Source organism: Hirundo rustica, chromosome 23 (assembly GCF_015227805.2).
Source record: "Hirundo rustica isolate bHirRus1 chromosome 23, bHirRus1.pri.v3, whole genome shotgun sequence".
NCBI lineage: Eukaryota > Metazoa > Chordata > Aves > Passeriformes > Hirundinidae > Hirundo > Hirundo rustica.
This window is the reverse complement of record NC_053472.1, coordinates 2,041,099-2,063,444: the sequence shown is the minus strand read 5'-3', so window position 1 is coordinate 2,063,444 and position 22,346 is coordinate 2,041,099. Positions and strand designations below refer to the sequence as shown.

Genomic DNA, 22,346 nt, shown 5'->3' with positions numbered 1-22,346 from the left:
ATGGTTTCACTGGATGAAAGCAAGGGTCTAGGACTGCTTTGTGCAAGGTGCTGAAGTGAAATGGTGGTGGTAGGAAACGAGCTGCAAACCTGATAAAATGGGATGACAGGAAACGTAAATGCTCAGCATTTTGTTCAATTCTTACATCCCATTTAATCAAGTTAAGGAAGTGACTTGAACTGTGCATTATTTGTAGATGTTTGTTCTTAATGTGTTCCACTTTGGAGCTGGGGAAATGATTATTTCACATGAGCAGATTTAGCAGAGTACGTGAAGGATGGGATAATAAAGGCTGCAGAAAGTGTGTTGGGCTCAGCATGTGGTCTGTGACAGTGGCCAGAAGTAAATCATTAGGGGGGAGCAGAGCAGCAACCCCAGGCAGCTCAGTCATCATCCCCAGCTCCTGGCGGTGAAGGATTTGAGGTGGTCTGAGCTGGCAGTGCCTGTTGGACCTGTCCTTGAGGGAATTGCCTAAACATTTCAAAAAGTTTATTCCTGGAGCTTCCACAGAATACCCTGTGATGAATCCTTTTATGTACAAAAATAACACTTGGCTTCTGGGGTTTTTTTGCTTCTTTTTAAACCGTAATCTCATTGAGTCCCTCCTACGTTTTGTAGTATGAGAAAGAAACCTATAAAATCACAAATGAGGTGCTGATGCAAAAAAGATTATTTATTCTGTGTTCTCAGTTTTCTCTCTTTGGGTTCTTCTCCTTTTCCAGGTTGCATTGTCCTAGCCTGTTTAGTAGCTCTTTCTGTGGAGGCAGCTCTATCACTCTGGGTTTTTTTTTTCTTGGAGCTCTGCTATTGTTTTGGTATGATTTGACCACAACATTTGTTTGCTTGCTTTACCCAAGACTGAATAAAGGGAGATGTGCTTTCTAATCAATGAGTACTTTGTCGCTCCTGTGTGATAACGTTATAAACATTTACTAAGTGTAATGTTTTACATTCAAAGTACAAATGAACACAGTAATCATAGATATTGTAGTGGAAATACAGATACTGAAGATCTTAGTTTATAAATACAGCTACAGATGGCTGTTGATAAGGCATTTTGTATTTGGATATTACCGAGAGAGCATTATGGAAAAAAACACAGTTGTGGTGGAGACTTGCCAGAGTTAAGTCTGTTGGAAGGCGTTAGAAGCATGGAAGGTGCCTTGTCCTGTGGAGACCTAAGAGTCCCAGAAATTACTGGTGGATTTGGGAATAACTGGCTTCAGGGACACATTGCTCCCGTGTTAGGGATGAATATTGACAGTATTGAAGCTCTGTGCTCTGACAGTTCCTGCAGTTTTCTTTCAATGTCTTGTTTTGGTTTTGTTTTTAAGTGGAAAAATACCCCTCTTTTGAAATACCTGCTGTGAGAAGTTTCTGTAAAATGTTAGTAAAGATGCTGGAGGTTTAAAAAAGCCCCACAAAACTCTCCTTGTGCCCAGCACAAACCATGGATATGGTTCTGCCAGGCCAGCTTTGGCCATACAGGGGCAGACAGCTCCAGCCTGTGGAGTTGCTGCTCACCTGATAACATGATCTGTGGATAAACACAAGGACTTCGGGGTTTTGGAGCCAAGAAAACTCCTTTTAGGCATTTATCTGCATAAATGAGTCATTAGGAAAATAAAGGTACGAGCAGTGCTGAAAGGGTGATGACACAACCACATTCCTGCCTTGCTTGAACTTGTTGAGGATTCTTTCTAGCTGCTTCCGTTGGGAAGGTGGCTGTTGTTGATGTCTGTGACACCTCGGCTGGCTGGCAGCAGTCCATGCTGTCTGGATTAGCAATGCCTGCTCTCCTCCTCGGGTTGCACGGGATGTGAGACTTTGCCTTGATCTCTCCCTTCTGCTCTTTACCCAGGTTTTTCTTCAGTGTTGCTTCCAACGCTGGGGGTGTTAATGGGGCTGCTGTGCTTCAGGGAGGGTTCAGATTTGCATTGCCCTTCAGAAAAAAAATCATTTCTTATAGTTACTGTGGGTTTCATTAGGGTGTAATGCTTCCTGGAATAAAAGTGAGAGGGAAAAGGTGTCATTTTGTGTAATAAACCTGAATATTTCAAACAACCAGTCAGTTGACAGGTAAGCTTTGTGCTGAACTAATAAAAACCAGCACTTAGGCAAATTTGCTTGTGTCAAACCTACTGGTTGTGGTATGCCTTCCAGTCACTTATTTCTGTCAAATGAGGAGGCAAAGGAGTAATTTCCAGGGACAGGAGGGAACACAGCCAGGTGGGAGGCATGGTTTGGGGGATTAGTGGAGAGGAGGGACGCTGCACTTTGGTTGCTTTTGGTGTAATGCACCCCTGATTTTACCTTGGTAGAAAGGAAAAAATATTGTGTGTGGACCCACAGATAGGGGAGTTCTGCTATTTTTGTCTTTTTGACTCTTTCAGGGATCCAGAGGAGTAGTGCTGCCAAGAAAATCTTGAGCCATGCAGCTTTGCTGTGCCATTTTCCCTGACATTTCTTCCACATGCCATCACCAGAAAGGGCTTGGAGATTTTTGATTTTGTGACTGATTTTGGTGGCTGGTTTGGGTAGTCTTCTTCATGTATATTTTTCCCGACTTTGTGTTGATAATACTTGCAGAGCTTCTGAAAATGAAGGCTCAAGTGCTGTGGGTAGCCATGGTAAAACAAGAAAAAATAGCTTTCTGGAATTAGTTTAAATTAGCAGGTTGCTGTAGTTGCTGCCACGTGCAAATGAAAGTGATATATGGACATTTTTTGGCAATTTGCAGTACTTAGAAGTATTTAATATTCAATTAGGGGTTTTTGTAATGTTGTTAAAGACCGAGGATTATCAAACTGCAGCCTCGCTTTTTACTGCAGAGTGGGAAGTGGTCATCTAACAGCTTTTCTACGCTAAGAAATTTGGGGAAAACTTAACCTGAATTTGCATGGAGCAAAAGTAGAAAAAAAGTTACTGAGATCACATAAAAATTATGCATGAACACTGCCATGGAAAGCGTGGTTAGATTCGAATGTGTGCCTTAGGGCTGTAACACATCAGTTCGTTCACTATAAGCTGATTACATTCTGAGGTGCTTCCCTGCATAAGGATATGAGGAGGACTCAATTCACTTGTTGCTTTTATTCTACCAAAAAAACCCAAAAAACATAAAAGTGGAGGTCTGTTTCATGTGTTGATGGCACAGTTAATAGTTTGAGCATGTGGGTGTTTTGGGGAATTGGTGAATACCAGATGTACGTGGTAGTGAATCTGCTGTGAAATATCCCAAAACGCTCTGCCTAGTGAAGTTCACACGTTAATTTTTATTATGAGAACGAAGGTAATTCAGTGTGGAGCAAGACCTTTTCACAGTTGCTGCTCACGTTGTTAAACGAGCCTCAGTTGTAAGTGCTGTCAGAAAATTTGCTTTTATGTGTTATATGGAATGCTATAGCGAGATTCCTGCAATGCAAAGTTTAAAGCACCAGAGGCTGGGGAAGGTGGCATTTATCTGGTTTGCTTATTCAACCATGTGAAAGCTATATTAAGCACATAAACTTTCGGCACTACACTGCAGCTTCAAAAAAGCAACAAGTTAAATCTGGGTCCTTTGAAGTAGTGAATGGTAACATTCTGTTCTCCAGAAGCCATGACTTCAAATGATCACACTGCAACTCAAAAAACTGTCGTGGCTCAGGAAAACAAGACAATTCTCCCCAGATAAATCTTATTTCAGAGTATCACTGTTGCATGAAACATGAGTTTTGTTGGAGCCAGCAAGTTTCAGTTATGTCAAAAGGTAGAGAGTTAAAAAAGGACATAGATCTTCTTTCTCTATCTGTAAATGATCTCAGGAAACATCTCGCTGTTGCAGAAAAGCAGTCTGTGGCGTCAGATCAGTTTACATACAGCAGGCACTACTGTCCTGCCCTGATTATTGTAATCTCTGCTTTTAATTAGATGCTGAGATTAAGAGCTGTTGTGCTGCTCGGTGCCCTCGATGTGTTGTTGTTCCTTGTCAGTTTTGGCTGCTCTGGTCGCATGGTGAAGGAAGATGCTCTGAAAAGATCTAAGCACAGTTTACAGACACATTGAGGGACAGCTGCACAGAGAAGGAAAATATACCAAAACCCCCTTCTGGAGACTCTTTCAGGAGGTTAAAATAGATATTGCAAATAGCTGGTAGGAAATTAGGCATTGCTGGTGTTCCGTGTGCCTTTTACTTAGCTGTTAAATTAATTTAACAGTATGGAGATCTTACTCCAAAATCACTTTTAACTCATTAGCGTCCAGTTCACAGCTCAAGTCCGTTCTGGCTCCCTGATGTATCACATCAAATGTTACATTCATCCTGTTGGATTTCCCATGAATTTTGGTCTGTTCCTGGGACTCCAGTTGTCAGTCATTTGGTTTTGTGTGTTGTGCTGATGATACACCTTCACCTTCTGATCAGCAATTTCTGAGCCAGTGTCTTGGAGATCTTTGCTGAAATAAGTTCTTATGGCACTTCATAGGTGAATTCTTTAATCTGTTATCCAAGTATGTGAATTTCTTTCAGACGTCTCTTTACCTTCAGTTTGTCTGTTCATCTTGTTTTCACTAGCAGCTCTATTTGTCACATTAGTCAAACATTTAATGAAGTTCTCATCGTAGCTGGCATTTCCTCTTTTTCTGAAAAATACATTATCAATTCAGTTTGAGGCACTTTAACTTCAGTAAACACAGGTGGTATCCCAATTTCTGTTTGTTTTCTTATTCTTCATTCTTTTTTTCTTCAGTTTGTTTTCTTTTGGCTGGATTTCTGCACTTGTATACAAACACCTGCAATCATGTATCTTTGAGAGATGAAAACATCTCTATATTTTTTAATAAACAGACCTTGTACACTAAATATTTGAGAGACAAAAATATCGTAGTGCTAATGTTGCCAAGCTTATTTGCAGGTGTGCACCATAAAATGAGACAGTCTTTGAACAGTCCCGCCTCTCCTGGTACACTGACACCTTTTCCCTGAGAATAAAAGTATCACTGTGTAATCACAGCAGTGCCTAATGGAAACACTTTTAGACTGGCTTCTAATGAAAGGAGTGGTGACATGTTTTACACACCTACAACATGACATTTAATCTGCAAGTTTTATCTGGGCCAGGAGTTGTAGCTATGCTTTAATCTTGCTGCATTAATCCGGCACACTCAGTGCCTGCGTCCAGAGCTCCAGGTTGGATCTCAGTGATTCCCAAGCGTTTTTTGGATTACAAGCTGTTGCCAACTCGAAGCTTTTCCCATCAGTCAGGAGGGTCTGTCCTCAGCCACGGCCATTTACAGAGCTGTGCAGATGAATTTCCATTGCCCCGAAGCCAGTGGGGGCATTTAGCAGTTGCAGCTTCACTATGGACAGCTTCAATTTCAGCCCTGTGACATTTCTGCAGTTGATAATGTCCCCATTTATCTCTGGATTGGTTTTCCACTCTAGACCTGCTCCATGGCAGCTGTGAGTCCATCAGCTGCAGAGACCACAACTCTCATTTGCCTGAGACATAACTGATGTGCAATTCCTGCCATAAAAATTAAAAAGAGAGGATTGGAGTAGAATTAAACTCTCTTGCCAATTTGAGATCAGGCAGGAGAAAGTGTTGCAGGCCTCTTCCTGTAGGCCATATATAAGGGTTGATAAGGGATAAGAATAAATCTAGAAGTGTCACTTTTGTGAGGAAATGACAAGCCAGAGCTGCAGGAGAATCTGCTGCAAGTATGTGGCTGCTGGTGAAGTTAATGAATGTGGCCTTGGAATCTGTAATTATTACAGTCAGGCAGATGAGTGCTTAATTCTGCCAGATGGGAGAGCTCCACTCTGAGTTCCAGGACATGCCTGGGGGTTTCAGACAGATACACTCTGCAGAAACACTCTGGAAGATGCATCAGCCCAAACAGGTGAATCCTGTGCCTTGTTCTGTTCCGTCGCTGGGAAGTTTTTGAGGGTTTGTGGAGTCCCTGTGATCGACACGTTTGGCTTGGTTTGGACGCGCACATTTCCATCCTGTGCCGTGTGCTGGGCTCTCTCTGCAGGCTGTTCTTCTCCTGTCAGCCCGCACAGACTCTTTCTTTAATATCTTCTCTTACACTGTCAGAGCACAACTGCTGGGTTTTTACATCCAACTTCTTAATTCCCATGCAAATGACTAGTCGGGAAAACAAACAAAAATCCCTAAGACACATTGTGCTTCGCCTTAAACGTAGAAACAGCAACTCCTTAAAAATAGTGATGGTTTAACTAATGGTTTTCAGCTTTTTCTTTGCTGTGACCTCACAGTACAGGAGCAACAGCTCTGTGATATGTATTGTGTTGCTTTTAATATTTTAAAATAAAAGTAGTAGACACCTATATACCTCTTTTTCATCACAGTGGATGTTTTGTGGGGGTTTTTTGAGTTTTATATGCTCTGACAGCCCTGTGACGTGAGGAAGACTTTGATCATCTGAGTTTGGAAACTGTAAACCTTTTCGTGGAGTTTTATAGTTTTGAATGAGGACAACTGCGATATTTGGAATTAAGCAAATATTTCTGTTTTGTTCTTGGTCACTATTGCTTTAACAGCAGCTATTGTGCTTAATATCCTTGGTGTAAAAATACAAAAATCCTGCAAAACCACAGAGGAACAGGAAGTACCTGCTAAGGTGTTGGTTACCCATCTTTTGGCAAGGGAAGTTAAATCAAGTACCAAGAAGGTGTAGAAGTGGATTGCAAGGATGGTGCAGTGTCTGACCGTATCTCACACATTGCTGCTGGCAAGAATTAAAACAGAATGCCGAAACAGGAGGATTTTTTACTCTCTCTTGTATGGGAATATGCACTGAGAAGTTAATTAGATAAAGTTTTCAAAAAGCCAGCAGTGATTAAGGCGTTGTTGCCAAAAGCGGGGGCTGGTTTTGAGTGATAAATTGCAGGGGTGATAAGTGGCTGGGAGCTTTGGCACCTCCAGGAGGAGGGGTGTCAGCTCCTGGATTCAACACTCAGCTGAAGTTCCACTCATATGAAAGTTCCACCAGTCTAAGATAATCTTGTGCTCTTCTGCTTGGGGAAAGTCTGTTGGTACTGTTCCCCTAAAATGTGTATGTAAATGTTTTCTAATTTTATCCTTTCAGAAGTGTTCTGTTGCAGCTGACATCCCATCTCCACTTACAATAAAACCATTTTGTAGAGCAAATTGATGGGTTTGGCACTCCACTACTTGTCTCAATGCCTTCACCAGCCCTGAGAATTAAAATGCACCTACTAGATTTGCATCATGCAAATGCATTTTTCCATGATCTGAGTCAGTTTTTTTCCTATCCCCGTGAAAGATTAATGTTTTCGATCGCGGTGACAGTGTGAGTCAGAGCTGTAACTGCGAGCTGGGGCTTTGCCATGGCCGCACACATCTGCTTGGGTCTTGTGTCATGGTACAGTCGAAGCTTTTGTTTTCTATTATTACAGGGTTTAATTTGGGGGAAACTGAAGAGATTGTTAGGAATAGGAAACGTGTATTTCATGGACACTTTAGGCCTGCCTTTTTCCTGAGTAATTATCTTGGAAGAGGAGCTGTTGGATGCTTTTCACCTTGTCCTTTGCAGGTAAACACTGTTCCTGGTCTGTTGGAGGACTTACAGTAAAGAAATATTGTGTGCTTTTGCCCTTGTCTCTTTCCTGCCCTGAAGAGGAGATTTACCTTGGTTGCTACCAAAAATGGTGATGGGCCCTGTCACAGCTCAGGATTTCCAGATGTGCAAATCTTTTCAGCAGTTTTTGGTGGAGAGTTGCAGCTTCGGTGCGTTGAGTCTGTAAACCTCAGGAGAAACTTACCTCAATGTTTACAAATTCATTTTAAAATGAGAGTAGCTTTTTGTCAGGACGCAGTTTCTGGGAGTGATAAACATTCAGAGCCTCTGATAATTATGTAGGTTGTTTACATTGACCTGGATCAGTTTGAACCATGACTGCTTTAGTGTTTTAGTCTCCCTTAGTCTCCCTCCATGGAGCTGAAGTCTGGTTCTGGAGTACTGCCTGCCACCCTTCAGCAGCAGCTTCTGGTGGGCTATACCTAAAATTTAAGACCAAAATTCTAGAATTTGGAAAGTGTCTGTGCCAGAAGTTTTTTAGAGGAGCAGGTGGCTGCTCATGAAGCAATTTTACCACTGTAGGATCTTTGGAAAATGCTTTTGTAAAAAAAAAAATAAATTAGAAATTAAGTGTGGAGCAAAGGAAGAGGCGGGTGGTAAGTACAGACCACCCAACAAATGCTCTGAGTGACACTAATGGTCATGAAGTCAGTGGCCTCAAAAGCTCTGGCACATGAACTTATCAACAGTGGTGTGCCAAAACCCCAATCTGTACAAAATATATGATCTTGTCAGGTGCATCGTTTTTGGAGTACATTGGGAAATCACAACACACTCTTTATATGCCTTCTGCTGTGAAGGGGAGTAGTAACTGCTAACAATAAATAGGTGGGTTGTAGTATTTCAGCTTTCAATTTGTCAGGTGAAATTGCTCTTCCATTCCAGCTCCCAAGTGGAGTTCTCTGGACTCACTTACCTGTCATCAGCCACTCTTGGCTGGGCAGAGATCCTCCCAGGGGACTGCTCAATGTGCAGCTTGAGCCCTGCCCAAGAACAAACCTTCTCCAAACTCTTTAAAACAGAAAATGCTTGAAAACTGTCCTCTTCTGAGAAGCTGGGAGGAAAGGGACACAGGGGCAGTATCAGTGTCCTGGGATATTTCGGTGAAATGGTTTGCAGAGTCAGTCTGAGACCTAGGACTGAGTCAGGCCCAGCACTGAGTGCTCCCAGCTGTGTGCAGGCTGTGGCATCACCTCAGTCCCAGTACAGGCTGGAGCTTGGCATCTCTTTCAGGTTTAACGTAGCGGTGTTTCTGCAGTAGCTCCTTAACACTGGCTCCTTTGTGCACTCAGGGTTTAGAATCTGCTGTCCTGGAGGAAATTGAAGTTCTCAAGCCCAGCTTCCCAGAATGGGTCATTTCCCTGGTCCATTCACCCACTGCAGCAAAAGGTTACAGGTTTGCATTCCAGAGATTCCAGAGCTCCAAAGTGAATGCTCCACACCGATGTGATTTTGAGCACAGAAATCTCCTGTTTGCCTCTTTGACATGAATACTGTCAGGCTTGGCTAGGTTTACTAACCTGAGTTAAAATATGATTTTAAATAAAGTTTAGAAAGTGCTGTTGATGGGTGTGAAACGAGAATGGGGTGGTAGCTCTGGCCAGCAGCTTTGTGAAGTGAACCAGGGCAATATTCATAGTGGTGATAGTACTTTTATTAGGCCAGCTGCTGTTTGGGAAACAGATGTGTGTTTAGATAGAAATAGAAATACAAATAGCAGACTTGAATTTTGCTCTGATTGAAGCAGTTGTTCTGATTCAATTATGAACTTAATTATACTTAATTATACTAGCCAGTTAATTTGAGGGCGTCAGGGGTGCTGGTACCTGTGTACTGCAGCGAGATTGCAGAGATAAAATGCTCCAGGTCACATGTTTATCCCTGTGGAAGATTTGTCTGTGTCTTGATTGCTGCTGTTGATGGAATGCTGCTCTAACCAGTGCCCAAGGAGTGATCTGCATTAAAAATAAATAATAATATTAGAAAACAACCAATGATCTGATTTACACCATGGGCTCACAGTTGGATGAATGTGTCTGAGGGCTTGGTGAGCACCAGGGTGGGAATTTTCCCAATTATTTTGAGGACTCATGTGGCTACAAAGTGGCATAAAGTCTGTTGGTTTCAGTGTTCAGAAAAAGTTGGTGTTTTCATGCTGTAAATTGCCGCAGGTCAGGATACAGAGGTTAAAGGTAGGGTGGTGGTTTTGTGGTGCTAAAAATTACTTTTGTTTTGAAATTATGTGACTAAGTGAGAAACGGAATGCAAACAGCTCCCTGAGTTTGATTCACTGACTCCTCTAAAATATTATTATAGATACCGTGTTTCAAACCCAATGATGTGAGCCATAACGTTAGGCAGCAGGTGAATAAGCAGCTAAATTTTGTGTACATGGAAGTAGATTGGTTGCATAAGCAATATTTTTCAATTCCAATATAGTTTTGTTTTCTATTCACAGTTTCATTACATTATAACATTACACTTACAGTGTTCAGTTTCATCTTTGCTGTTTCTAAGCTCAGAAACGTGACACCTGCTTAATCCCAAAACAATGTATTTGCCATGGTAGCTGCTGCTAAAACTTGCATTTCAGTAGCCTTGAAACAGTGAGAATGAGCTGAGTTACTCCAAACTACTTAAAGATCAGGTCTTCATTTGTGCTCCTAGGAGTTAAAAAAAAAAAAAAAAAAAAAAAAAAAAACCACAAAAAAACTAATTTTCAAATTAATTGTACAAAACCTTTGGTACAGTAGCACTTCCCTTCAGACTGCTTTTGGCTAATAATGGACAAAACTGTCCTTGCTGTGTAAGCCCTGAAGTGCTCACATTTGAATTCTCACCTTGTTCAGGGATAAGTGCTGTGGTGGGGACTCCTCACGTTTCCAGGGCAGGAATGAATGCATGCTGGAAAAAACATTCTCTCCAACTGTAAATGTCTGTGGCAAAGTTAAATACAGCCCATTAAATATGGACTGAAGTGTCTCACGGTGAATATTTTTGAAACTTGTGAAAGTGTCTTTTGAATTTTGCCGTGTTTCTCTGGAGGTTTGAAATGTGTTGTTGGCCAGGGCTTGTGTGGCTGGGAACGGGAGGAGGAATCCCACTCTCGGTGATACCATCCCTGGTCCCTGCCTACAGAATCCCCAATGGTTTGTGGCTCCAAAATTAACAACTTCTCCAGCTCCAGCCCACTTACCCCAGCATTCCCAAGTGCGTGGGTGTATTTAGTTCTTGGATGTGCCATCCTGCACCTCATGGTCCAAGAGCTGCTGTCAGGAACTGCCTCAGAATGGGAAATAAGACCTGACAAAGTGTTATTTTGAAATAGTGATAATACAGAGATGCTGGACTTGGGCAGAAGCTGGAATGTTGCAGTCCTTTACCCTCTCAGGTCACTGAATTGAGTGCAGCTATAAAAGTGCCTTGTGCCACTGAAAGATTAGAAACAGGGTTAAACCATTGTATAATGGCCGTGCTTTAGCACGCTCATCTTTTCATGTGGAAAATACTTTCATACCGTTTAAATTACCTTCTAAAAATATTTGATGTTTTTACTACATCATTAACTGTAAGGAGCTGATATTGTTCCCGCTCCTCAGCCTGACCCTTTGGATTTTCCTGAAAGTAGCCTGTGTGTGCTGCTCCTTGTTCACACTGAGGCCTGGGTGGGAGCCACTTGTTTGAATGGAGGTGTCAGTGCAGTGAGGGTGAAAGTCATTTTACAGAAGTGATTTAACAGAGCAATATCCCACATTCGTGGCAGGAACGCTGCTCCTGTAATAAATTTAAATCAATTTATTGCACATCACTGACTTCCGCTATTTTATTTGAAATTCTGTAACCAGATCAAGGTCAAGGAAGCAAAAGATGAAAGGAGAAGGGGAAAGGAAACCAGAAGAGGGGAGAGGCGGCAGGAAGGGGGGAGCAGGACGAGGAATGGCTTAGAGCAGGGCAGCAGAATCGAGCTCTCACTTTGGGACTGTTCAGAAGAACAGGAGGAAAATGGGCAAACCAAGAGGATTGCACTGAGATTTTTCTCCTTGTTTATCACGATGCATCGGTACTGTTTCTAAATACCAAATTATTCCGTGGCCAGTCCTTGTGAATGTATTGTTCTTGCACGAGCTGCTGAACAGAAGTACTTGTAGTCTTCTGATGTGCCAAGGAACAGCTGCAGCGACCAGGATTTCAGTAGGAAGGGTATCCAAAGGCCATTTTTGAATATGCTGTTACATGATTTTGCTGTAGTGTGTTGGTCTGAGATCAATGAAATATGCTTTTCATTTGATTCATGCTGGAGAACAAAGAGTCTGGATATTCAGATGCCTCTTGAGATCGATCCGTTTTCTTTCCGTGAAGGGAATGTTTTGCTTATGCTTAACTTCTTCCTCTGCACCGGTGTGAAATTTCATTTTAAACCCAAACGGCCCTTATAGTTTCCACCAGACTTTATATATATTATCAGGTGTTAGTTAATCTGTTCTCTTGAACAGTTAGTGTTCCTCTGTCTGCAAGGGTTTGAGTATCAAAAATGAAAACCCAGGAACAAGAAGCAGCCAAATGTAAACGCCTGTAGAACCAGGTGGGCTGTGACAGCTGCTGTTTCAATGTGTCACGTTTGGGGTAAGTTGTTCCACACTTGTGGTTGCTCTGTGAAGCTCCACGTGAGCCATTTGCAAGCATGGAAATTTTTTTTTACGTGGAAGGAAAAGAAGGATGATGTGCAAAAGCTGGCTGACTCCAGGAGTGAATCAAACACAATGATGTTGCTGATGTTTAACCAGTGAGATAATTCTATTCCGTGTTAATTGTATGCGGCATGTACAACACAGAAAACTTCCATGGAGGCTTGGAAGGGGCTTAAGCAGGTGAAACACTGTGGTTTATGTTCCCTTTGCAGTGAAATGTTTCTGAAATTTTTGGGGAAATCCACAGGTAAAACATCCTGTTCTCATCAGCACAAAACACAAGCATTTGCTCCCACATGGAGAGAACTGGTCCCCAAGAAGGCAGGTTCGTGTTTCTCAGAAGAAAGAAGTTGCCCTCCTTGTTTTATTTGTCACATACATAAAATCAGTTTATGTGTATTTGATTTAAATTTAAACTTTCCTTTGAGGTTTATATTGCATTGTGTTTGTGAAGGAATTTTCAATAACTTCTCATCCTAGTTTAAAACTATTAAAAGCAGCTTTAGGTAATCAATACCTGCACTACCGCAGGAAATCAGACCTATTGGCAACTGTTGTTTTATGTTTACTAGATTGAACTCTGGCCTCTGAAAATTCATGCTGTAGTTTCTCTAAAGCTTTTCTGGTATTAAATACCTTCCCTGGGAGATTTGCTTGCTCCTGCACCTTTGTTGTTGACTCAACCTGACTTTTCTGCTTAAAAGAAACCTTCGATAGTCTGTCAGGTTTAAGAACTGTGAACAATGGTTTTCTGGGCCCAGAAAATAAAAATACAGGTTTCTACACAGATAACAGTTTTTAAAATGCTTTACTTTTAGTATTACAAACTTTTTTTTGAACTGTGTTGGGAATTTAGTTTCGAGTGGGCATAGGAGGAATGTGGAGAGAGAGAGAGAGAAATACCCTTGTAGGTATAGGGAGATACAGATATGTAGATGTATGAAAAACGGTAGGGATAGATTGCAAATAATTTAATCTATGATTATGAAGATTACAAATAATTGTATTTGTGTAGTGTTACTCCCTGGCACAGTCTGGATCTGAGAGGAACTTGGCCTTAGAGGATTCAGATGAATTTTCTTAACACAGAGTCTTACAGTCACGAATCCACTTGACTTTTGCTTTCGGAGATGAAAATGAATTTTCTTCTTTATTTCAGGATACCTTTGATCTGTCATATGTGGGAAGAACGCTAAGAGAACCGTCTAAAAATGGGTGTTAAAACATTCACTCATAACTCCCCTGCTCACAGTCAGGAGATGCTGGGGAAGCTGAACATGCTCCGGAACGACGGCCACTTCTGCGACATCACCATCCGCGTGCAGGACAAGATCTTCAGGGCGCACAAGGTGGTTCTGGCAGCCTGCAGCGACTTCTTCCGCTCCAAACTCGTTGGCCAAGCCGAGGACGAGAGCAAGAGCGTGTTAGACCTGCACCACGTGACGGTGACAGGCTTCATCCCTCTCCTGGAGTACGCGTACACTGCAACGCTGTCCATCAACACCGAGAACATCATCGACGTGCTGGCTGCCGCCAGCTACATGCAGATGTTCAGCGTGGCCAGCACGTGCTCCGAGTTCATGAAGTCCAGCATTCTGTGGAATACACCCAACAGCCAGCAGGAGAAGGTGCTGGATGCAGGACAGGAGAACAGTGCAAACTGCAATTTCACCTCGCGGGACGGCAGCCTGTCTCCCGTCTCCTCCGAGTGCAGCGTGGTGGAAAGAACCATTCCCGTTTGCCGGGAGTCTCGGAGAAAGCGCAAAAGCTACATCGTTATGTCTCCTGAGAGCCCCCTCAAGTGTAACACACAAACCAGCTCCCCCCAAGTGCTCAATCCTTCAACTTCCTACCCAGAGTCCAGAAATCAGCCCGTGGACTCGTCCTTAGCTTTTCCCTGGACTTTTCCTTTTGGAATTGATCGAAGACTTCAGTCAGAAAAGGTGAAGCAGGCGGAGAACTCTAGGACTTTGGAAATGCCCGGGCCCTCCGAGTCCACCAGGAGGATGGCGGATTATGTGACTTGTGAGAGCACCAAAGCCAGTTCTCCCCTGGTGATCGAGGAGGACGTGCGTGTCAAGGTGGAAAGGCTGAGTGATGAGGAGGTTCACGAGGAGGTGTCGCAGCCTGTGAGCGCATCCCAGAGCTCCCTGAGTGACCAGCAGACGGTCCCAGGGAGCGAGCAAGTGCAGGAGGATCTCCTGATCAGCCCTCAGTCTTCATCTATAGGTATGAGCATTTCTGCAGTTGCATGTCCCAGCTGGAACGTGAGCACTGGGGATTTAATCTGCCTCGTGGGTTTTCGTGCTTTACTTTTGTGAAACTCCCTTTTTTCCCCCCTGATTTTTGAAATGTTACACATAAACTTAAGAGTTTTTAAATAACTTTGCAGAAGGCAGCTGAGGATGGTGAGCCTGTGGTAGCCCTCTTTATTCAGCAGAGGTTGATAACTGCTTTTTCCCTCTAGTTGCCTGACTGGGGAAACCGAATTCTGCTTTCATTAGTGCCGAAACGCATGATGTCAGCTGAGCTGCAGCATCAGATTTGAAAAGCTTGTGCCTGTAGCCACAAAGGGTTAGAATAGTACTTTGCATCAGACATCAAATCTCGTATAATCATGACAGAGAGCCTTTGTAAGAGGATTTGCAAAGTAAGTGGTGAAACACTGTCATCTTAATGCCCCAGACAAAAATAAAACCACACAGCCATAATATTGAGAATCTTTCCATTTCTTTGGGATTTGATTCTCAAGTTACTTCTTCAAATGCTGCTGGTTGCTGAGAGAAATCTTTTTTCCATGAAAGACAATTTGAAACCAGTTTTGGGTTCTTATAGCAGGCTGTTCTTTATTAAGAGCTAATACCTAAAGGTTACTGGAACAATCCCTTTTTGCCTCTGCACAGAATGCATTGAATGGCTTTTAGTAAATCAGAAGATGGAGCTTTTGCAATATTTCTAGTTTAATTAACAAAATTTTGCCCGAGTCAGCTATTTACTCTCAAGTAGCTTAACCTGTGCTCAGCGGAGCTTGTTTACTAAAAGATTTTTAATAACGCCTGTTCCTTTTGAAGACTGTAAGGATGGCAAGTGGACTGCTCTGCTCCATTCAAATAATGTGAATGTGAAAGGGTGCCCCCAGTAATGAAATAAACAAACTACAACAAAGTAAAAGAGTTATAGCTTTGTAGTCTCCATTATTTGTTTGTTTTGATGAGTGCAACACTGTGACTTCTCCGGAGAAAGTGAGATCAGGCTGACCCTCCAGAACAGCGACATACATTCAATGCCAAACTATTCAGGTAATACTAAAAAGAAATTAAAATACCTCCCATTTATGCCATCCTTTGCTCTTGGATTGTTCTCCAGTTTGTATAGCTCACGTGTTGATATTTTAGATTGCAATGCTTTTTCCAAATGAAAATGTTTTCTTTATTGGAGACGAGGATGTTTACCTTTGCTGAGGAACAGACTCAATGTCTTATAGTTTAAATCTTTTAATGTAGTTTGCCAAAATAGTGCATAAATTAAAAACTAAAAGTGGTCCTTGTTCAAAAGCAGGGTTTGTTTGATTCGGTTTTTAACTTATTGCAGTCAGAACTGAAAGACTTTGCCAGGGTCATGTGATAAGAGATGCAAATTATTTCATCAAAGTAATTATATCATCACAGACAAAATAGAACAAGAGGCAATAATGATTAGGGAAAGTTAAAAATAGCATATCAAGTGATATAGATCATAAATATATAAATAAATATCACACCAAGGCAACTTAAAGAACAAACTGGGTGTGAACTCTTGGCCACAGATGAGCAGTTTTGTGTGCATGGGGTAGAGAACCTCAGACTTTAGTGATGATAATTCTTAAACTTAAATATCTGTCATTGCTGTTAATACAGCATATTCTGCCTCAAAACAGCTGCAGAGAGAAGAAAAATGTCCCAGGGCAAAATCTTTAAAAATATAGGGCAAAATCTTTAAAAATATAGATCTGCTTTTTGTCTTTGAGTATGTTTGAATTAATATTTAGTGGTCTTGGCCTAATAACCATCCTCAGAATGGGTTTTATTCATGTTTTGCTATAAAGGGAAACAGTGTTCTTGCTTTTTAGCACAGTTATGCTACAGCACGCTTTGTAGCTAGAAAGTACTTTTTACTTCCCAAAAATGCACTACTTTATGCAGTAATGTAAGAATAGTAAATGGAGGCAGCAAGATATGTTTATGTACAGCTTTTTCTTCCCTGACCATATTTTCCTCGTGTAATTGCATATATTTATCTCAGTGTTTTACAGTGCATTTACAAAAGTGTTCTTGCCTCTCTCTCTCTGATATTGCAAAAAGCTGTTATTCACTCTTAGGGAAATTTAAGAATTGTTGATTTGCAATTTATTATATTTGGAAACGCTTTATAATACGGAAGGAAACGTGGAGCAGGGACTTGATAAATAAATCATTATGGTTACAAAACCACTGTGTCTGAGAAGATACTCTCATAACTCATTAGCACTTTTGGCATCTGAGAGGTGAAGGCATGAAATTAAACCTAAGAGCAGTTGGGCTTATGTTTCAGTAGTCTGTCATTTAAGTATTTCATGAGAAAGAAGGATAAATCAAAATGGGATTAACTTCTGTAGCACTATAGATTGCTTAGTTGATGAATTTCCAAAGTTTGTCACCTCTTAACAAGATAAAAAATTTTGATTTTACTAATTGTGAATCTGCCAGAGATTCAGTTTTCCTCTTGTCACTGGCCCCAAAATATGGCCTCACATTTAAGAAAAGAATCTCTCATTCTTTTTGACAGAGTACGCACATTTTCTGCTTCACCTTTCACATCTTAGTTCCTTCTCGTTGGTTTTCCATTTTCTCTGACACTTGCCAGTGTACACCTAATTCTGCTTGATTTACCTGGTGAGCTTTAGGGCTCCTAAATTCAGATTGCTCACGCACCCCTCTGTTAGAAAGCAGAGTCATTTTACCCCAGCAGCAAGAGCAGCTCACAGCACTGCCCTGTGCTTTGCTTGTCCTCGAGGTGGAGATGCAGGGAGAGAAATCTCCTCCTCCATCTGTGCTCGTGTCCCTTGGATTCAGCGGGGACTATCCAGAGATCCAGTGGTGATGAGAGAGGCCCAGATGAGCAACAGCCCCATCAGTGCATGCAGGTGTGGGGTTGTTTTAGTGCTGCATTTCCACTGGATTCTGCTCCCCAAAGCCTTTGAGCTACATTTGCCCCGATGTTGGTGAACTGAGCAGAGCTCTGGAGTGGTTTTTGTTTATACATTTCTCTAACAAACGGGTGTTTGGTCTCTTTTGTGTTGCATTTCTGATTTCCCAGAGGGCTCTTCCTGTCTCTGCTGCTTATCAGTAAATGAAGACATTATCAATTAATATATTTATTGAACACAAAAGCCATTTGGTGTAACGGGTTTGAACTCCTTATTGCTCAGGAAGTCTTGAAAAATTGTCAAAATAGTCCCTTTAGGTGAATGTAATGTTTCTGCTTTACAGTGCTAGGACTGGATGTGTTTTGAAAACTGGCTGTATTTAACATTTCCATTTTCCAGGTGTACCAAATATGTGCCCTTTTGAGTTGTCAATTTACGGGGTAATCTGTGCAGAGAGAAGCTGATTTGGAACAAGTTGCTTCTGGGTGTTCTAAATTATTTTCCCAAGGCGCTCTTATTATCTTATCATGCAGGAAGCGGTGTCTATCAGAGATTTGGGAAAGCAAGCTCGATGTGTATTTACCTGCCCCCCAACCCTTTTTGAACAGTTATTTGCATTAAATTGCCCTTTTTTCTTTGCCTAGGCTCAATAGATGAGGGGGTTACAGAGGGACTGCCCACACTCCAAAGCACCTCTGGCACTAACGCTCATGCAGACGATGATGATCGGTATGTACCAACCTGGTGTGCAAAGTGTTCTGCACCAAGTGCTGTGCTCTAATTAACCTCACCAGCCTTAATCCCACAATGTTTAGTTGTTCCTACATTTGGTTCTCTGTGTTGATCAAAGTACAATCAGTGCCTGGAGGGACAGATGCTTTAGAAGAATGTAGGTGATGAAAGTCAGAATCTGCTTACTCGTTGCTTTTCGTTTCCTGTCTATTTCCATGCAGCACTGGTGAAGAAAGAGAGTCCTGCTCTTGTTGTTTCTTCATCATTGCTCTTTATTAATCAATTTTAATTAAACCTCTATGTGAAAAATGCCTGCTAAAGCAACAAACTGAAAACAAGGACCTAGCCCTGATTGCACTAGACCTCACTACTGCAAGCCACAGGAGAGGCAGAGCAGCCTTAAATCTCTTCTCCCAAACTTTCTGCCTGTAGCTTCTTACCACGTGTGGCACTTGCTGTAAATATTTAGCAGGCTTTTGCTGTGCTGAGCTGAGTGATTTATTAAAGGAATCCCTTATAAGGGAAGGCTGGCAGAGAAAACCAAACTAAACCGAGTCTGTTTGGCCAAAGAGACATCGGAGTTCTGTTAGCGAGGTGCCCACACATGGCACAAAGGGCTGCACACAACTGCTCTGACTTCCAGTTCTTCGCTATTCCCTCTCCAAGCACGTTTTTCCAAACTGGTTTTTGCAGGGGTTTGTAAGACAAGTGGGTCTGAGGAAGAAGTGTGAACCTTTGGAAGTTGTTCCAAAAACTGTGTCAAGAGAAGCTCCCTATAGAGTTAATAACCAAGAGCTGAATTTTCATAGCTCAGAAAATCTTTCCCGTCATTTCCATCTAAAATCTGTCCCACTTCCCTTAAAAAGGGAAAATAACTGCTTAGATAAGACTTTTTGGATGACGTGGAAGATTTTATCTACTAGCCAACCTGAGTATAAAAATAACACGCAGCACTTAAGTGTTGAATTAATAGTAGGAGCACATATTGCACTTGAACTAATCCAGGCTTTTAAACCTGTAATTCTGAAGTCAAGTGGCACGCATATTTTCAGCACTGGATTATTTCAGAAATTTCCTATAAAACTGTGGAGCTTCAGCACAAACTGCATAGAAAATTAGAAGGATAAAAAAATTCTTTAAACAAACTGAAAAATCCCACTAAAAGTTCTCTTCCATGCAGAGAAGGAAAGACTATTTACCTTAGTTTATGCCCCAGTTTGAAAATAATTAGTCTCAGAGTGACAGAAGTATCAGCAAAATGAACTAGAATTTGCTCTTTGTTTCAATAGCTACAGTGAATTAAGAGTCAGGGGGATTTTAGACTCCAGAACTAAAACTTTCTACCAAGGGATTTATTTTATAAATTCAAATGAAAGTGTCAAGAGTGTTCTTGTTTTAAGAACCAGTTAAATATGTAAAATGGTGCTTCCATGACCTAAGCAGTTGCCTTTCAGGGGTGTGTGTGTGTCTTTGTCTCATCAATATGTTCAAATACGCTGGGACAGCCCATCAAGCAGGACTTAAATTCCCATTTCAAGCATGGGTTGGGCACAGCAGCCAATAAATATGGCCTGTCATTCACTGTGCAGCAATTTAGGCACACAGTTTTGGGGGCATAAGAATTCTGAATAAAATAAAGCATGTTTCTCTAGCTGAATCAGGAAAAAAAAAAAACAATCAATACATTGTACAGATGGAGAAAATTTCCCTCCCAAATGGTTTGAATGTTTCATGCACCTGTAGCTCCATGTTGTACATTTCTTCATTACCAGAAATTCTCAAAATGTCAAAATCAGTTGTGTGTGCCCAATGCAAATTAATATTGAAAAATGTATGTTGTAATAAGCATATATGACATTTCTATTTCTAAAACAAAGCAAAAGACTAGTCCCTCTAAAGGTCTCTCAATATTACATCCCTGTCACTGTGGAAAGAATCATAAAAATTTCAAAAACTAAGATGTCTTATCTCTTGAGTTTCTGCCTTGAATAATTAACATCATTAATTTGGCCTCGTGCATAATCAGTGTTTCACAAACAGTAGGTCACAGGTAATTGTTGTCGCCTTAATAGGCACACAGGAATCTGTTAAGTATTAAAATTACTGTTCCACATTGAAGTCTGATCTATTCTTTCTCTGATATTTCACATTTGGATTGTTACACACTTTTCTAATCTTGCCTGCTTTTACAGTTGGTCTCTCAATCAGTTCATGGCTGCACTTAAAAAGAAGTTGCTCAGTTATAAAAGGCCTCTCTGATCAAATAGAATGAAAACCTCCACTTATCCAAAATAATTGTTATTTGCAAATAACAAACATTTCTTGACTCACTGGTATTTTGGCATTCATGTTTGTCAGGGTTTAGTTCTACATAGTTAAATATGTAAATAATCTCAGGGTGAAAAGAAGAAAAAGTGCAAGTAGAATATTTCAGTGAAAACATTTGAAACCTCACTCTATGTGGCTGGTACAGAGGTTCTTGGAGATGTCAAACAAATGTCAACTGTTAAATGCCATATTGATCACAAATTGCAAGTCGTGAAAAATTAAGTAAACGTGGGGTGAAGAGAAGCAGAGGAGAGAAAATCTAGTAGTGTTTCAAATCTAATCTCTCCATGGTGCTAAGTTATGTCACCAAATAGGTATTTCACCCTGCTGGCAGCGTGAGCATGGGAAAAGACCAACCAGGCACTGATAGCTGGGGAGCCTCATGATTCCCACTGGATCTGCTTTAATCAGCCCTCCTCATCATGAAACATGTATGAATTAAAAAAAACAAACTTCATTTTCAATTTCTTCGGTGGAGTCGTGCTCATAGCACTTCTCCTTCAGTGAGGGGATGGCACCAGCACAGGCGCGGAGGGTGAGTGAGCCCAAGAAAGCTGGAAACAAAAGGAGAGCTCTGCCTCCTGCTTCCTGCCCTACTTTGAGTGTCTCCTGAGAAAACTCCAGGAGCACAATGCCGGAATGAGGGAGGCAGGACCTAAAGAACATGTCAGTAGATGAAATTCTTTGTTGTCACAAAACCCAAATGTTATTCTTATTTGAGCGCGCTACATGTATAAAAAAGGAAGTGGAGTGCCAGAGTTGGTCAGGAATTTGGTTAGAAAAATCAGAACCTATGTTTAAAATACCTTCACTTGGCCTCAGTTGAATTTTTTTAGACCCCAAAATGGCAAAGAGCTCTGTTCTGCCAGGCCCAGGACAGGAGCTAGTGACTTTGCTCTTGCAAATATTCCCTTTATCACAGATCAACAAGTCTGTCAGCATCTCTGTTTTCCACAGCTCTGGGACCCTACTGTGTATAAAAAGTCAAGGACAATAAAATTTCTTCTTTAGTGCAAATCTTCCTCCAGTGCCATGTGAGATCAGAAATCCTTATAGGTTTTACGGACTGAATGGTATTAAACTCCCACAGGAAACTCTATAACCTTGTGTGTATCAAAAGATATGTGGTGCTCTCTCTCCAGATAAATTTTACAACTGGAACTTTTGCTGCTGAGAATTCTGCACTCAGAATTCAGATCCCCCCTGTCCTCACAGTTGTAGTGACATCCTTTTCCAGAGTATAGACAATTTAACTGTTGGTTTTAAAGAGACGCTCCTAGTTCTTGCCCTCCTGTGCTGAACTGCTCTGTGGATTTTTGGATGACGTCTAGGAAACTGTACTTGTGCAAAGTGCATGTTTCATTTGTGTGAGTGTTAGAAGTCCCCAAATCCAGCATAACCCTGAAGCCAGCCCTCTGGGCTTGAGGGGGAAGCAGAGCGGCAGAAGGATTTCCTCATTTCTGACTGCGAGGAGACATCATTGCACCTTTTCTCAGGACATTTCAGACCTTACAGTTTAGTAAAGCTGAAGTTGCAATGTGCTGGCCGTGGAATGAACAGCCAGGGTCAGAGCAGTTCCCTGCTGCCAGTGAGGGCTGATCTTTCAGCAGGCTGGGAGCAGCTGAAATGGCAATTTCACCAAAATTTTCACCTTAATGTCAGGGAAGGGAAAGCTCTGGTAAGTACAAACCCTGTTGTTCCCATGTTTGTACCAGCAGATTTGTTCTTGTTTCACTGTGCCCTTTAGCAAGTTCCTTGCCAGAGGACTTGGATTAGAGCACTGTAGTTCCCTTAAACAGTTTGCAGCTGGAGGCTATGGAGGAGCA

The 22,346-nt window shown here is 41.6% G+C and overlaps 1 protein-coding gene across 3 annotated transcripts in view; it reads left to right on the top strand.

Annotated features, from left to right (window-relative positions):
* The window catches only part of ZBTB44 (zinc finger and BTB domain containing 44), a 37,112-nt gene that overhangs the window by 4,142 nt on the left and 10,624 nt on the right, over positions 1-22,346 (top strand). For all 3 annotated transcript variants that reach the window (XM_058423377.1, XM_040085011.2, XM_040085012.2), the window contains exons 2-3: positions 13,456-14,525; positions 18,105-18,189. In XM_058423377.1, coding sequence (XP_058279360.1) covers positions 13,508-14,525; positions 18,105-18,189 — 1,103 coding nt within the window. In that variant the 5' untranslated portion in view covers positions 13,456-13,507. The remainder of the gene's footprint in view (positions 1-13,455; positions 14,526-18,104; positions 18,190-22,346) is intronic.